At 41.7% G+C, this 18,433-nt stretch overlaps 1 protein-coding gene across 1 annotated transcript; it reads right to left on the reverse strand.

Moving 5' to 3' along the window:
* Positions 1 to 693: 693 nt before the first annotated feature.
* On the reverse strand, positions 694 to 14,380 carry chrnb1l (cholinergic receptor, nicotinic, beta 1 (muscle) like). The gene is made up of 11 exons (XM_080486540.1): positions 14,085 to 14,380; positions 10,926 to 11,059; positions 10,647 to 10,691; positions 10,195 to 10,304; positions 9,168 to 9,276; positions 8,927 to 9,074; positions 8,290 to 8,475; positions 7,608 to 7,831; positions 6,751 to 6,929; positions 1,303 to 1,441; positions 694 to 1,166 (listed from the first exon to the last, which is right to left on the reverse strand). The coding sequence occupies exons 1-11, from the start codon at positions 14,182 to 14,184 to the stop codon at positions 1,026 to 1,028; spliced, it is 1,515 nt and encodes a 504-aa protein (XP_080342666.1). The 5' UTR covers positions 14,185 to 14,380; the 3' UTR covers positions 694 to 1,025.
* Between the last annotated feature and the right edge of the window lie 4,053 nt (positions 14,381 to 18,433).

Below are 18,433 nucleotides of genomic sequence, written 5' to 3' on the forward strand. Positions count from 1 at the left end.
GTAGTTCTTGTGAAACCACAGCACGAGCCCGAATGAATGAATTTTGAAAGTGTAGACTTATCCAGCTTCTCAACTAGATTTAATCCACCATGCAGGGAGCTGAATTTAACTTGGTCCGAAAGTCTGGTACAACCTGGAAAAAGTTTTCAGTTCAGCACAAAGTGAACACACGCACAGGTGACTTTAATTTGTGTCCCCGTGACCCGGAACCTGAATATATCAGATGCAGATGACAAATGAATAAATGGAAAATGTGTCAATTGATGGAAACATACCAGTTGCTTGAACTGAAGTGTTATGTTGCACATTACAGATCTGTTTTATACTACTTTTAAACCTCCGTGACCTAAAACACCATGTACCTTATTTGTGCAAATGTGGTTGTGTGGTCAGTACAAATCATAAATATATCACTTCACATCCATACATAAATTACAGCTCTGTTTTACAGCAACGCTCTCTGAGATCCCAGAGGTGTAAGCATGTTGATCACGTTTTAAATGTTATGTCTTCATTGCATGGGATTCTCATGCCTACATTGAGTTTATCTTTATCCTTAACAACATGTCACTGCCCCCTCCTGGACAGAATTCACCACTACAGGCACTTAGAGGGACCATAGATCTGTGTCGCAGGGCAAATTCAAAGTTCCATTTGTGTCCAACATTATAATGAATAAACAAAGTCGTTTTTGAGAAACATGTATTTCAAAATTTTAGACTCAAACAAAGAAAATCACAAAGTTGTAGATACATGAAAATGGAAACAATGCAAAGTTATCTCGACCTCCACCAAACTACATACAAAGATGTTTGTCATGATGCCTGCTGTGTGTCAGAGGAGTCGTGCATCAACTCTGTACGCAGAGGTGACCTTACGAAACATGTCAGACGCTGACCACATGCATTTTGGAATATTTGTCTATGGAAAGTCAGATCCGGTGATCTTGGAAAGCACCAAGGAGGAGTACAAATGGAGTGACGACGACATGGTGCATGAAGCTCCAGCTGTGTGTGTGATGTCCACTAGGGGAAGGGGTTGTCGGGTGTGTAATTGAAGCTGGCGTCCAGGAACATGGCGAGTGTTCCCAGGGTGGTGATGATGACAAACAACCAGAGGAAGAGGCGGTCCACTACCAAGGCGATGAACTGCCAGTCTCCCGTCATCTGCAGGGAGAACACAAAGCACTTACAGCAGGCACTGACTCAGCACTCCACTGTATGAACGCAGTGACACGTGGACGTGGCCGGGGGGCATGTTTGGAACACACTGTGCTCGGGGAGGAGCAGGCGGAACAAATACCGTGTCGTCCGTGTCCTGCTTCTTCAGCTGCTCGGCCATGTATGTCACTGCGGCGATGGCAGACTTCAGGTTCGGGGGGAGGATCAGACAAAAGTGGTCAGAGTTCGGGACCTGCTGGATCTGCACTGTATTGTCACACCTGAAACACACCGGCACACCAGTTTGATTACATTTTTCATACAATTTCTAATTCTTTTATTTTGCTTGGGCCTTTTATCTGTGTTTTCATTATCAATAAATGCAACTATTTTAAGTTAAAGAGTCCCACAACATCTCCAATCGGGTAAAATAACACACATTTCCACTCTTTATGACTAAAGAGCTTTAGACAGCTTACTGTTGCAGTCGGTATTACTGATGATACCTCACAGCAAAAATGTCCCGGTTCGAATCGGATTGCCAAACAGGCTTTCAGGGAGCGTTTGCATGTTCTCTCCGTGTCGGTGGGTTTCTCTCAAATCCCTTACTCGAACCCTAACTTTAGTTTGACCTTGAAATGCCCATCAATCCATTTTCTGTACAACTTTTTAAAGGTTAGGGTTGAGGGGTGCTGTAGCCAATTTGAGCCGACCATCAATGGATTGATGGATAGTGGCCATATACAGCACATGTGGTTAATAAATCTGACTTCACTGTCATCGAGTTAATTCTTAAAACATTCAATGCAACCCTGTGATGTAGATACTGTCTGAACCCACAGTATTATCTGTACAGTGAACATAAACTGTGAGAAGTTGAGAAAAGTCTTTTAGTAATAGAAATACATCTTAATAAACCGAAACTGGAATCTCGACTCTCTTTGTTACATGTTTCAGCCATAAACATGAAATACAATCTGGAAACTTTTGTGGGTCTTTAATTAGTGGAATATTTTTCACTGTGTTCCTTCAATAAATCCCTTTTATTTTAATAACAGCATGTTTGTACATGCAGTACAAGTTTTAGACCACCCAACTCCAAAGCACCAAGCACGCTGATAGCGGAGAATGTTTGTTTCCAGAGACGACCCCGTCTAAACCGGGGGCCACTCCGCGGCTCCAATGAGCTGAGATTTATGCTGCGTATGTCATGAGTCACTGGCGCAGCATTGTTCGCCTCCTCTGCTGACATTATCTGCCCGGCAGAGGACATGCGGTACAGACGCAGATGTCATAACATGCAGAATGTGTCCTTGTGTGCCCTCCAGCCCATGACAACCCCCCCCCCCCCACACTCCTGCAGCTTCTCACTGAGTGACAGGCGCACGCTCCTCACACAGGGTGACATTGACACTGGGTCAATATTTACGCCACGCCCTGACCCTTGGCCTCCGCCAATCCTCCCCGCACACAGCTGTTCCATACGGCAAGAAACAGGGACGTGGTCTCATTAGGAACGTTCTTATCTTAACTTCTCTATTCAACCTGTTTGATCTATTCTAACTTTTTAACTTTTTAACACACCTACACACATTTTTTTTTTTTTTTTAATTTTCAAATGTAAATGTATACAATCTAGTAAATGAGCACAATTCAGCTTCCGGGACATCAGACCGGATTTCTACAGACACTCGTGTCCCTCGTGTTAACACTTGCAGGGTGTTTACTATTTGTCAGAGGTTCCACTACCTCCTGCCGCTCTTTGTTTCCCAACACCCCGTTCACCCTTCACCTGTTGTAAACTTGAGCATGTTCTCTACATCCTCACTATCAGAGGTTAAAGATCTGAACAAAACACATCCAAACAAAACTGAAAGTGGTAATTTACTCCGTGCTGCTCATCAATCAACTCACTCAATCTGGAAAATATTGGCTGGATTCTGTATTTCATTTCTTCTCAAAATGATAAATCATTTTTGTCAACAGATGACTTAAACCCAATAAATGACATTTGTTCACTGGTGCTAGTTAGAGGCTTTAACTTTAAATCTGAAAAAAAGTTGTACGTCTCTGAACTTGGTGCACCTGAAATATACATTATAGGCTTGTTCTTTAAACTATATTACATTATTAAACGTAAGACATTACATTTTAATAAACAGAGTTACGATGAAGTTGTGTTTTCATTTAATTAAACACTCTATCCATTGCCCCCACCACACTGTAAGACATGCAGGCTTCACAAAGGCTCTTTTGACAGTAAAATAAATGGATTTTACTGGATGAAGCACTTCAGCTGCTTCAGCGTGTTTTACGCCATCGGTCACACAAACTTTTTCCCACACTCACACACCAACAGCGACAAATTGGAGGCAGCTCGTCAAACCACCGCGGCCAAGTTGAGGTTCAGTGTTGCACAAAGACTCTTTGAGACACGTACAGGTGGAGATTATTATCGAAGCATCGATCATGAGATCGACAACTGGCGTTGCCTCCTGATCCACAGCCGACTGAACAGTAACCAGCATTTGTCGATTAAAATTAATTTGATTCAGAGAATCGAATTAATTAGTTTAAGTCGTCATGACCGAAAGACTGCATCTATAGCTGAAGTTAGCTGTATATATGTTGGATAAAAAAATCAGTGTCAAGCATGCAAAATAAAATTCCTACTTTAGTGAATTATTGTTCATTTATCAGCTGTTCTATTAAAACTTTAAAACATACTCCGTTTCAGACATGCAAATCAGCATATTCTATACACCTAAAACAAAACTGGCCAGATACATTTTATTAAATTTTTTTGGTTTTATGATTAGACATTCACTCATATTCAACAAGGTGAGCAATATATTTGAATTTACAATAGTGTCGCACTTCCATTCATTACCTTCTCATTTCTGAATTTCAGTTGGCTGTGGTGAAGTTTGACATTCTTCTCTTCTCCCCTCCACAAAACTTTGAGCCTAAACTTTTATATCAAATAGTTAATGTATATCGATCTTTGGCTGATCAAATACAAAAAAAAGAAGAAATAAGAAAAACTTGATAAAAAAAACACACGAATGCAGAAAGCTAACAAAACTCTCGTAGTTTCACATGTTATGTAAAACTGGTCTTATGTTGTTTACCGTTACAACCTGATTGATCCATCACTATTGCAACAAGTACAAGTGATGTATATAGCTTCTCTTGGCATGTGTATGCATGTCAACAGCGCACCCTTGAGCTTATTGTCACATTGCCGAATATGAAGCAGTTTAATGAAGGGTTTGAGCTCCTCATGACATTATGCCTGTGTGGTCACGCTATGGGAGAAGCGTGAAGGTTCTGAAATATATCTTGTCTGGTCAAGTTATGCTGCACAGACCTTGTTTGACTTATGAGGAAGTACAGCTTCACCACTGTTCCACATATATACATATATATTTCCTGCATGGTCAGACTGTGTTGAGAATGTGCAGAAAGTCGGACACCAGTAAGAGGAAGGTGTCAGAGAGGGACTCAGACAAGTTACAGGAAAACAACGTGACAACACATGGACATTAAAAATGTTGCTGTGTGTGTGTGTGTGTATGTGTGTGTGTGTGTGTGTGTATGTGTGTGTGCGTGTGTGCGTGACCACAGCTCAGTGCTAAGCTATGTGCTCCTCTGCATGCTGAATGCCATCCACATTCCACGGCTTGTATTCATTACCACAGATACATGGAGCCTTTCTCACTATGACACACATAAGTGGACGCACACATGCTCACACAAGCTCATGCATGCTGGACCCCCGTGCTGTGAAGATATCCAAATGTGAGCATTTGTACAGTGACTGATACTCGAGGCTCGGTGGGTTCGTGTGGTTGTTAAGAACTTTAAACTGAATAGAAATACCACACATCGAGATGTATGTTGTCCATGAGCACGAGACATCCAGAAAATCCCCATAAATGTGCTGTAAAGACCTGAGCTCACACCTTCTGACAAGGTAAAGAGAAGCGAATGGGGACACAGTCATGGAGACACGCTGGCGTATTTCTATCCGCCTCGATAACGCAGCCCCGTCTCCCCCACAACTAAAACAGCAAAAGCCCCCCCCAAGCGCCTATCACTCAGCAGCGGCCTTCCTTTCGACTCATCTATTCCTCGCCCTCCCTCCCTCCTTTGAGCGGGATTACCGCCTAATGCCCAACCTAAACAGAGGCTTAGAGGCTGGCGACTGTGGACGGGGGTGTGCGGCTTAGCTGGGGCTGAATCTGATGCCTTTGGAACGGGATGAGAGATGCCCAGCACCAGGCCTGGTTCAGGGTGGACAGTGGAGCTGTTTATGATGCAACGGCTGGGTGGCAACGCCGAAGCCTGCTCACAGATTAACCAGAGTGAAGCCAGTAATGTGGAGGAGACGCTGTAGTTTCTCACAGGAGTTTTAATTAAGTCTTTATTTCTTTACAAGAATGCGACAAATGATCAACGTGACGGATGTTGTTTCTATTTACCTCACCTGGTTACAGTCAACTACAGAAGTGATTCACTACTATTTTCCCTCCTGAAGGCCTATAAGAAAGGCTCATCTGTCCCCCAAGACAAACCTTGGGAGAGAGACGCTCGCTTGTGAAGGGAAAAAAAAAGCAGGAAGTGAAAGTGATGGACAATTTCTCAAGTCAGCGTTATATTGTAGAAAATGCTCATCAAATTGATGACATCATCATGTCTAAGCTGCATTAAATGTCTCATCATGATAAATTTAAATATATGGAAGTTGGATTGTCATCTTATTAACATTGGCATTGTACAAAGTCAACGACTTCAATCTACATGCCATTTCGGTTATGCGTATTTTAGAATAGGGTATATATGTGAATTCAACATTCAGTGTTGCAAATAATAATGTTTTAAAATCCACAGAGTGCCAGAGGATTTACAGATCCATGAATGTACATACGGTACATTAAATTAATGGAAATATCCTGCACACCTGAGACCAGGCGGACAGAGAGAAACATAAAACATGGCATTTAGCTCATTCAAGATGGTTCTGCTGGATCTAAATCTTTCGTCCTTATCACTTTAGTTCATTACAGAACCCTTTTATAGGGCTTTATTAAATTTGGTATTAAATGTGGAGGGCTGCAGGGAGTGCACGTACTCTTTGAGTTTTGACAGATTCTCTCCGCCGCTGTGATGATGGCTGTAATTCTGCCAGCGCCGGCACGCAGTGTACTTTACTATAAAAGCTAATCTGGCATCGGATCCCACATTCACACTTTGGCACGCTCTACAAAGAAGATTCATTTCCGCACTGGCTTTTATTAACATTAATAGAAATGGCTTTCCCCAGGTGTAACATCAGGAGCAGCACATCTCAGCCTAGAGAGAGGCCGAAATGGGATGAACGACCAAATCTGTACTTGTGCTTGACGCCTTTTAAAGATGTTGACAGGTAAGAAGATAAGGATGATAACTTTGTGGTTGTTTATTCCATTTTTATCACTCAAACCACTTTGTGTTTTGAAGTGTAATCAATACAGCTTTTACTCAAACCTTAACTAGTATGTGGAATGTGCTTTTACATTGAGAGACTTTTCAGCGGATGTGGTCCTACCTGCCTCTCCAGGGGATGACCAGATCAGGGTTGATCTTGCGAAAGAAGTACTCCCCTCCCGGTTGTCGGCCATTGAAACTTCGAGTCGGGGTGTCATCGTCCGACTCCTCCTTCAACATGGGCTCCTCTGGGTTCGGCCTCATCATGCCGATGTACTTGGGCAGGATGTGAATGAAGACCTGAGAAGTAGAGGGAGACCAAAGAATTGAAGCAAAACTCTGCAAAAGTTGGGATTTTGTGAAGCCTGTAGTTTTGAGAAGAGCATGTTACAGTAATTCCAGGAACAAGATAGTTTAGTTAGTAATCACTATCTAAAAATATGTCACAGTTACACTATTGTTTGCCATGAAAGTGAAGAGCACCTCGGTTTCTCTTTCACTAAGCTTCTTTTTACTGGAGGAACAGTTTACATATTCTTCCTTAGAGCAACTTGTAATATGTTCCAGTAGCTTTAATAAAAGTCTCTGTCTACGGTACATAAAAAAACCAAAACATCAAGTTTACAGTTTTTTATAAATCACATTGCGTTTCACTTAATTACTTCAACATTACATTGAACATGCTGACAACAGGTAAGAAGTCAGAAAGAAAAAAAAAAGCACCAAAAAATCCAGTAAGAAAATATTGAAAACAACAAATTTCACAATTTGGAAGGAACTGCAGAAGCACGTGAGCTGAAAAACAGACGAAAATTTTTTTTTTTTACATTTGGAAGAGATGTTATTCATCCCAAAACATAAAGATGTCACCGCAAGCGTTTGTATATTTAACACCACTCATATCACTGAGGTCAAAAGTGTTAATATAAGACTGAGCTGATTTGGACTGACGGTTTATATTCGATGGTTCCTCGATACCTTTCGAACCCAGTTGGGCATGATGTGCGTGCTCGGTGTCCGGTGGTGCAGATTGAGGACGACGACGCTCAGGATGACAGAGAAGGTAACCAGGATCATGGTGAACATGACATAGTTGACGATCATCGGGATGCCGAGCGACGTTTCGGGGACCTTGTCGGCCAGCAGCAGCATGAAGACAGTCAGAGCGATGAGGACAGAAATGGAGAGCGTCATCTTCTCTCCTGCACACAGATGGGGTGTTTAAGAGGATCAATTACAGCACTAAAGTGGAGAATATCACTCTGTCGGCTTGTTTTTGTCATGCTGACAAGGCTGAACTTCAGGATGTGTGCATTAACTTTAAAAATGTGTCAAGAATGTTGTTAAAAACGTTTCTGCCCCAATAAATCACCGCCATCAATAATGCTCCATTTCCACTGAATTCAGACTTTTCTGCATCGTCAGTGAAACCGAAGTGACCGCACAAGGCCAAAGGCTGACAAAGTACTTCCCACACCATGGTCAATTGCTTCCAATACATTGCACATCAATATTAATTGATACTCTGAAGGCTGCCCGGACACATGAGGCGGATTTCCTTCGACACATGTTTCTGGCCATGACACCAGACAACACTTTCCTTCCTCCGTTTGCTCGTGGCGGTGATGTGTGGCCACGATGTCAAGTCAAATGTGCTGACCTGCTCCAGGAGGCAAGTAGAAGACAAATATAGCCAAGACGCTGGTGAGGATGCAGGGCACGATGATGTTGATAATGTAGAAGAGAGGCTTCCTCTCGATGATGAGATAGAAGGTGATGTCCTCGTACAGATCCTCCTTCACAATTTTCCTTGTCGGTTTGTGGCAGATGTTCCATTCGCCGTTCTCTGTGGAGGGAAATAGACCCACGCTCTTTTTTTAATAGTGTGTCAAAGTGGGCTGTGTAAAGAAGATGGTGTATTTAGGTTGATTATTGCATTTGTATTCATGTGAGTGAGATTAAAAATATAATATTCTTTTCTTTTGGGCTTTATGTTTCTGCAAAAATGACATTTAATTTTTTTTAATCAACCTTTTTGGTTAAATAATCTGATGTACTTGTGATTGTCTCTCACCCATAAGCTCTTGAGTCAAGAAAATCCATTAAGAAATATAATCAATCAACAATACAGGATGACACTAAGGAGGAGCTAAAAAGCCACGAGTTGGAATTAGTCATGGATGTAAATCTGTTTTGTGCTTTTCCTTTTCATGCCCTTTATGTAAACGACATTTGTACATTACAAATAAAAAAAATAGAATGTAGGTTATTAAAAAAAGCTCACTTTAAACACTAACCAGTGAAAGCGTTCTCATCTATCACAATCTCACGGATCTCTTTGCCGTCATCATCCAGAAAGAATTGCAGGTCAACTTCAGAGGCATCGTAGGTGTAAGAGCGGAAAACCATACTGCAGTTTTGCCAGTCAAATGGGAAATAGGTCACCTAAATTGTTGGATGGAAGTAAAGCAGAAACAATGCACATTAAGAGGAAACCCAAACCCTTCCTAACGACTCGTAGCAGCTTATAGGCAGTACCTCAATAGAGCAGCTACTGCGATAGATGGCTGGGGGGAGCCAGTTGACCGTCCCGTCGCTGAAGACTAAGACGTTGACGTACAGAGCCACGTCAAACTGACCGTCGTTACTGTGGAGATGAAAACAGAAATCAGAGTGTGACATTATAGTGGATTATGAGTCGATTCCACCTGACAGCAGGCAGAAGCAGGACACACACTGGATGGGACACACTGGATCGAGAGTTACCAATTAACCAGGAATGCATGTTTTAGGACTGCGGGAGGAAACTACGGTACTCGGAGAAAACCCACTCACACACGGAGAGAACATGCAAACTCCTATGAGGCTTTTATTAGACACCGTGACACCACTGTGTGGAAGGTGTTCATCATTCCACATGAAAAATACAAACATTTGTGCGTGGATATGAAATTAAGTGGTGTCTGGATGTTGTCGTAGCAACATATCAAAAACATTGTTTTTTTTATGCAATAATCCAAACATTCATTTTCTTCCGCTTATCTGTTTCCGGGTCGTGGGGGTGACAGTCTGAGCACCGTCACCCAGATTGCATCGCACCATTTAAGAACCTTCCTGCAGGTGGTGAGCCCACGGGAAGGTGGCACCCAGCGTGGGACATGAACCCACTACCCTGAGATTGTGAGTCTTGTGCTCTACCAACTGAGCTAGCCGGGGGACCTTAATCCAAACATGAGGTGAAAATCTAATCAGATTTTTGCTGAGCTGACTTTAACTTCATCTGTTATCTCTGTAGGACTCAGATGCTTGATGTCCACCACAGTTTATGAGATGCAAAAAAAGTCTAATAAACATGAACAAAGTACAATTAGATATTCATTTGAACTTGAAATCTACTGACAACGTCTTAACGACAGGCCTCATATTCGACATCTAATGAAAACACCCTAAAATCCAAACACTTCCTGAATGAATAACCTAAAAAGTTCAACTTTTTTCACTTATTTATTATGATCAGATTAGATTATAGTTGTGATCTTCCTTTCATGTCGCACGGGACACTCACTTGTTTATGAGGTAGATGTCGGGACGCCACACCTTATTGGGGGGGATCCTCAAAACATCAATGTCGTCGTACTCTGCAGGGTTCCACGACAGCCTGTAGTCCGTCCATGCCTGTGAGGGATTGAGCAGCAGTGATGAAGGAGGGAGGAAAAAAACTGAATATAAACAGCAGAAGAGACAGAGGTGATGTCGCTGTCATCCCCGTCCTTGTTTCTGCCGCCTGTGACAAGTCTTTTAAATCCCACTGATGCACACAGTGCAGTCACAAACTGTCCCACCATCCTGAATTCTAATCAGGAGCAAAAGAACGGGGGGAGACGCTCGAGATGAAGCAAGAAATAATTTTCATTTATAGAAAGTGACAAGTCCATTTAAGGGCCGAGCGACGGTGTGGAGAAGAGAGGAGTCAGAGCGACACCCCGCAGATGAAGATGAATGTTTGCAGGCTCGTACCAGATTCATGAACACGTTGGTTGTCATCTCGCCGTTCTTCTCGTTCTGTGGCAGGATGGAGAGAGAGAGAGAGAAAGAGGGAGATAGAAAGACATGCATTAGTGGTTTCACAATTTGTTGTGACTTTCAAGCCTCTTTCATTGGAGCTGATTGTCTGCGTATGAAAAACTGAATAATACAGCCCCGCAAACACCAGGAGCAGAGTTTTTTTTTTTTTAGCAACAGTGAGATATTTTTCAATCATTCTATGTTTGCGTGTGTGAGTGTTTATGTATTTACCAAGCTGACAAGCTGGGAGAGAGTCATGCCCACCCTCACCATCACCTTCTCCTCCCAGGAACGAGCTGGTCTCACTTTCATGTTGTAGTTCTGAAATATCTTCTCATGAAGCCTGCGCTCGACTTCTGAGGCTTCTGGATGAAAACAAGACTGGCTGAATATGACGGAGGGACATGATCAATTATGAGCAGAGACCAACAAATATAGAAAGACCCCTGTATAGACCTCCAGATCACGAAGTGATGGAATGTTATTAAAAAAAAAGAGTCATAAACCGGCACAAAATGACCTCAAATTATCATCATATTACACAAAAATACCAATTTGTCAAAGTCAACACAAAAAGTCACAAAGGTGACAAAAAAAAGCACAATGATCACCAATAAAGACAAAATGGCACACAAAGACTACATGATTCATTGCAGTGATGACAAAGACAAAGTGACCACCAAAAGACAATACAGAAACTGAAATAAATTGTCAAAAACTGAAAAAAAATTAAAAATCACATAGAAACAGAAAATGACAATCACAAGACACACAAAATGACCATTAAAACAGGTATTTCTGTGACAGAGAAAAAGTGACATTTAAACAGCAACCGTGAAGCACAGAGACTCAAAACCAACTCAAAGTGACAGAAAATTACCTGTGAAATTCTACTCGACTCAAAACATCCACCAGGAGACAAATGTCGTGACAAAGATGCCGTAAAAGGCCGTAACAAGGTGTATTATGGATACAATTAAGACAGATACAGAACAGTTTATGTCAAAACCACTGAAAGGAGGAGAATCCCATCACAAAGCCACATTTGATCAAATTAAATAAGAATGGGCAATGAAGTATTACAAAAAGAGAGAAAAACCAACTTTTTCCAGCTTAAAGAAATTGATAAATCCCCAAAATTCCCGCTGCGGCTTCATGTCCTTGCTGGTTAATTCCCATGCTTGTCTAGCATGTTGTCACCACCAGTCATACAGCAGTATGAAAAACAAATTTTATAAACATTTTTTTTTTACTTTGCCTCAACAACAACTTCTTGAGAGCTGAGGTATCCATGACAAAAAAAAGATAGTGGATGGTAAATTGTTTAATTAAGATACAAATATTTTAAAGGTTTATAATTAATATTTAGTTTAAAAAAGTCATGTTGATAACTCGGAGCAAAATAAATGATATAATTACCTTATAATTAATGATTATTATTGTACCAGATGTGGTGGTTGAGGGAGGTTGTTTGTGACTTACCATGCTTCTGACTTCGAACAGTAACAAACCCAAAGAGACACAAAAAGCAATAAAAACATACCCAAATTCCCTGAAACAGACTCTCTAAAGTAGGCCCAAGCTCTTAGAACTACACTTGTACTTAACATCTGGACTTTTTAGTCCAGTAAGGTCAAATGGGAGTTTTTAACCCAGATCTTTTACTTCACTACATTCACAACATGGGTGTGACTTTAGAGATAATAAGATAATATATGTGGACCAGTCCTCATAACAATTATTGTTTACCTCTTTAAACGGATGCACAAAAAAACACAGCCAGAAAAGGAGAAATAAAAGAATAGTTCTATATTGACCTGTGGCTTCAGGCCACTGACCACAGCATGTTTGTCGTGTGAGAATCAGTGAGTCAGACCTGCAGCAGTTCGGGATTCGGCTCATGCCAGGATGACCTACGCTAAAAATACCATCTATTCTACACTCAGGGTGGACTCCTGCTCTGTTGTGTGATTCATACTCTTCAGTCATTTGTCATATGTGAGGGACGTGGCGGGGCTGGAAAAAAAAAATCATTACGTCTTGTTCAGATTGTGCATGAGAACACTCGGCAGCACAAATTGGACCTCATTAATTCTCTCAAGGAAAAGAGGGAAGGTGTAAGATTACTGGGAGTATCGGCGATGACGTACATTGCTTGAAATGTGTTTTAGCTATAGATGAGAGACGCTTTCTCTAAAATAAGGCGTAGGACAGGCAGGGAAGGACAGGCAGGACATGTGGAGGTAGCCGCGGCGTGCTGCGATGAGTAGCAAAGGTGACTGAGCTAATGTAATTGATATGCAACAAGGGAATGGGATCAAAGAGAATTCTGGGATACCGGCTTCATCGGAGACAAAAATAGATCCTGATTAGCAAACAATCATCTGTTAATATGGTTCATTATTTTTCCCAGAACGTATAATGAGAAGTCTAATCTTCTCAGGTGAACCCCCCCCCACAACAAACATTCGACGATTATAAAAAACAAGACTTGGCATATCGAACAGTCAAATCACAAATCAAGGCCCGTGTGGGAACTTTCTACTCCCTTTGTGGGGTCAAGAAGATCAAAGTCAAAGCCCATCACTCGAGCCCAGATAAGAAGAAGCCGTTACCGATCGATTGCAATTATGATTTTAACTCTCACCACCTCCTCGTCCAATAAATAAATAGATAAATAAATAGAGAAGCAGGGAGGAAATAGAATCAATAGCAATTTAAAGTAACTGACAGTTTAATGGGAGATGCTTGTGTGTTATCTGATCCCAATGTAGCTGTCAAGCTCGCTGAAAAAAATGCCTTGATTCCCAGAACTGAGACATTTGGGGAGGGAGTGTCTCTCCTGAGCCTTAGTTGTGGTCTGGACAGATGCAGGGATGGCAACACTGCAAGCCTAACAAGTGTAACAAGGCAACTCTATCGCCTTTTTCAGCCAGATTTAGGGTCAGAAGTCAAGGTCTTTTCAGGTCTGATGTTTATATTTTCCTTCCCCTCTCTTTCTGCATGTGCATCTTTGTGCACAGTTACAGTTAATCTTACAAGTATGCCCAAACTTTTACCTAAACTGACCCAGGAACTCAAACGTCTTCTTTTTAAATGGATGTGTAGCTCTGTAAGTGTACATTTTCACATTTATTTCTGCCTATAAATAGAAACGGCAGCAACATATTTAAGCTTTAAGGTTGTGGTGCTGGTACAGATACTAGGGATGTCTTGCATATAAAGGCAGGTCAAAGAGATTCTGTCGGAGTCAAAGTTTAATTAAAATCTCCTTACATAAAGTCCAAACATCTAAAAACTCTGCTGAAGATGTAAGAATATCATCAGCGTAAATCACAAGTTCATAGGTGCACCAAGACAAGCCAACAGTATTCCTTGCAACGTTCTTACCTGTGGCAGCAAAGCAAAGGCAGCACACAATGGAAAGAACCGGGTACATCCTCCTGGTAAAGTTCAGAGTCATCTTCATTTGCTTGCTTATAACCGGCATGGCATCTTTTTACTGTTCCCCTGTGCTGGCTGATGGCTCTTCCAATCCACAACCTTTCACCTGGGACCCAGATGAGCGAGCGTCCACTTAAGATCAGGCCCACCTTTCCGGCGCAGGTCGACAGATGCACACCTCCGGCTGGATCGTAGCTACTTGGCACGTCGTGGAGCACAAACTGTCCCCCTCCTGCCCCTTCAACTCTTTGTGGCCATGGCTCCATGGGTGAAACCACGGCCTGATTGGGTGCGCGTGCTGGGAGTGACGAGAGGGCGGAATGTGTTTGTACTGGGAAGCCTGTGGGGCAGGCACCTGTTGGTGCTCACCAATGTGAGGTTTAATCGCGTGGGGAGGGCGGGTGGGAGGAAGAGGAAGTGAAGGGGGGGCAAAAGGAATGGCAATGGACTGTGGGGTTATGACAATGGAGATATTTTTGGGGTAGAGTACAAGTAGGCGGGTTGAGCATGAAGTTGAATGTTTCTCTGAATGCCTTCTTCCTGTAAGTGATCCTTGCTCATTTTCTTTCCAGTCAAATCAAATCTCATTTGATGCCTTCACACACTTGCCTCTCCAAGGTAATGTTGAATTAGTTTTAAAAATGAAGATCAAATGGCCCTATTACGTAAGAATGTCACAAATCCAATAGACTCTTTTCAAATACCTGACAGTTAATTTGTTTAAGAAAATAACTTGTCCTCACTGTGAATAACACTTGTTGTATTTCAAATTAAAATATATTTATTGGACCTCCAGATCATTTTTAATTCAGCACCTGTATCTCCGTTCTACAAAGATTTAGGGAAGCTTGTAATCACACTGAGGAAGTGTGTGCATGGCGTATACCGGAGCCACAATTTTAAGACGACTACATCACTGCTTGTTTCTGAATAGAAGTTAAACATAGACCAGAGCTAATGCTAACTGTGCTAATCTACATCCAAAACATCTCATGTTGTTTTCCTGCTCTGATTGGTCTGTTGAGATAGAAAGCTGACTTTCAACACGGTCTTACTGTCCTGAGAAATGATCAGCGGCTAAAAACAAAGGTGGAATATTTCCCCCTCTACGTTTAAAAAAACCCAAACACTCGTCACACCAGATTAAAAAAACAACAACCAAGTTTTCATTTTCACTAACCAGCATGAAAACTTTGTTAAGCTGGGAACTGGGAAAAAACAGGACTGAATTACAGCTGTAAGGCAAATTAATCTAAATAGCCCAATTACAACGTGAAGAGCTTTACAGCTGCACAGAATCGCTGGGAAATCAAACATCAAATTGTATTTCACACACCGATGGGACACTTTTATTGATAGCTGTGTTAGATATGTTCAAGTCAATGAAAAAGCCTCATAATGCTTTATCTTATGGCCTTGACTTCTGCCTTAAAGGTTTACTTTTTGCACGTCTCTAGGCCAGATAGCATATGTTGATTTGAAATATAGCAGGTTTGAAATCTTCCGGCAAAATTAGTATTGGTTGAAAAAATGAGCAAACCATTGGATGTGATTTAACAAGGTCCTGCATCCAGTGTGCTGACACGCACATGCTTAAAGACAGTAGAGGGGTGAATGGTGTGATCAAATGAGGGTTTTGTATGCATTAGGCTCTGTTTAACAGAATAGACTTACTAGAAACAATTGTTTCAGTGTTTATTTTCTTCTGTTCAATGTGAAGTGATTGAATACATCGCAGCTTAATTTGGCTTAATTTTCCTAAAAATCCAGACATTACATAAAACTCTAAGCCATATCCAGGGTTCTGATGCACTATATGGACATTGTTTTCGGGAGACCAGAGAGCTAATGGCGAGTAAAATAAAAAGAAAGAAAGAAAGGTAAGGTAATTATTTGGAAAGCAGTTAGAGCAGAAAAGATATAACTCACCGTGGCAAGGCTGACATAATGTGACTTTATGTGTCGCTGAGCCTTTAAAGCTAAAGTAAGTGGCAGAATTTAAACAAGATGTGTGGAGAGACCACGGCGGAGTGAAGACCTGCAAGATGAAGTGTAAAATTACCAAACTACTTGGCAGGAGCAGCGCAGTGATGTCAGCCGTGATGGAGAGGTCTTGGAGGATTTCATCAGAGAAAGAGCACTACAGCCCTCCTGATGCCGAGTCAGAGGTGAGCTGGAGGCAAGAAAAGATGGCGAAGAAAAGCATAAAAATGGAGATGGATGTTGTTGCCATAGAAATGCAGCGGGAAGATCTGAGACGTGAAGACTACAAGTGCAATGATCGATGAAGCGAAGGTCTCGGAGTGAACTTCGGATTGTGCTGCGACTTGAATCCTTTTCATGGAGTTGATGTCGACATTTCAAGGGTCATGAAGTTCTCGTCATCTGTTACGCTAGACAAGAACAGGCCCGCTCTGCCACCATCTGCCTGCTTTTGGTCCGACTTGTTCTATTCTCCCACATGCCGGTCCTTCAGGTAGTTTCATGAAGAATTAAATCATGTCTCCTGCTTGTTTTCCTTCATGTTAATCAGCTCTCGTAGAATACATCAGTCTGATGACTTTAGGCAGCATTTCAAGATGTACCACAGTTTCATGCAAGCTTAAGGCTGAGCTGAAACAGTGACCTGTCTAATCCAAAATCGTGTAAGATGTACACCAGCTCTGAAAGTTCAATGAACTGTTGTGGAGATTTTAATGAGAGTTACTAAAAAGAAACTAATCAATGAGAGGATTCTCTGTGTTAATCTCTTCGGCATCTCTGAATCACACAGAGGTCCAGGAAATGATCATTCAATTTGTATTCTGCTGCAACAGTGAAGTGAGATGACGACATAAAATAGTGGCCAATGTTTTCCTACCAACCTAATGAGAAATGTAATACACAAAAACAATTCAGGAATCAGGATACAGTTTTCTTTTATGAAGCCATTCACTGAAAACCAAGGTGCGAGTTTGTTTTTATCTTATTCTATTTTTTATTTGTAGAAATCTCTGTGTGAATATGTATATCTTTAGATGCAGTTGACTATTTATTGGCATTTCCAAATCTTGGTCTGGACATGGCCACAAAGAGTTAAGATTGTTTATCTCAATTTACCAACCAAATAAATTCACTTATCAATAACAGTTTTAAGAACAAGACCAACTAAAACACGAAGAATGAATTTGCTGCTAAAACATTTTACTCCAAATGTTGCGAGCATCGCTTAGTCAGAAGGAACTCAAAGTAAAGGTCCCGCCCCCGACGACGACCTCAACTCCCAGTTTAGCAAGTTGAAGGATCTGACTGGAATTCTGGAAGACCTTGATATTGGCTCATGACCGTGGACAGGTCACGGTTGTGATACCACCGGTGAAAGTGGTGAAAGTCGTCTTTGCATCTCTCTTCACTTCGAGTAGTTGTCGGATAAAACAGTGATGGACAGATGGATGGATAGATAGATTGATGGATTTAGGATTAACTGTTTTCCTCATTTGTTTGACTTTCCCTAAAGTTTTGATAGTTGCGTTCTATGTTGTAGACATACTATATACAGTATATACTGTATCATCCTGGCTCATAACAATAGTGAGAAAATGTATTATTATTTTCTCAGGTTGAGTGTATGGGTGCTCTCACACACACAAAAAATAAATATCTGGGATCTACTGTTCTGTAATCTGACCCCGTGTGTGGCAATCACGCAGCACAGAAGTCCATGATATAGAAAGACTATCAGCACTATCTCTGCAATGGGCTGATGAGAATGACCGTAGACTTTTAGCCTTCGCATCTTTCAGCGAATAGAGCTCATGGTGCATATATGCATGAGTGTGTTTACAGATAGAAATGTCAGGGAAGCCCATGCAAGCAGTGTCCGGTAACCAGCGCCAGCGTGTGGGTTATTATTAGCGTGGCGGGCAGGTGATGGGTCGTGGCTCTCACCGCAGCGTTCTGACAACAGATGGAGCCTTTGATATCGTTCCCTTCAGATCATTATTTAAAAAACAAAAATCAAAATGAATGCACAACATTAAAAGGGCGAGTGTGTGTGTCTGTGCCATTCAGGGTGAACACAAAGGGCAAGTGTGTGTGAGAAAGTGAGACATTTAGGGACCTCCTTTACAGGTGGAATTCTGGTGCAGCTGGTGAATCAAGGCGGCGTGCAGCTCTGCACACGAGAATAGCCTCTATCGAAACCCACTGGTGCCTAAAATACAAAGAGGATGACTATGGGAGCAGAAATATCCACAAAGCATGTGCCACACTCCGGCACATTCTGACACACTGAAATGAAAGGCATACAGCAGGCT

The sequence above is a fragment of the Lipophrys pholis genome (assembly GCF_963383615.2).
Source record: "Lipophrys pholis genome assembly, chromosome: 18".
NCBI classification, from domain to species: domain Eukaryota; kingdom Metazoa; phylum Chordata; class Actinopteri; order Blenniiformes; family Blenniidae; genus Lipophrys; species Lipophrys pholis.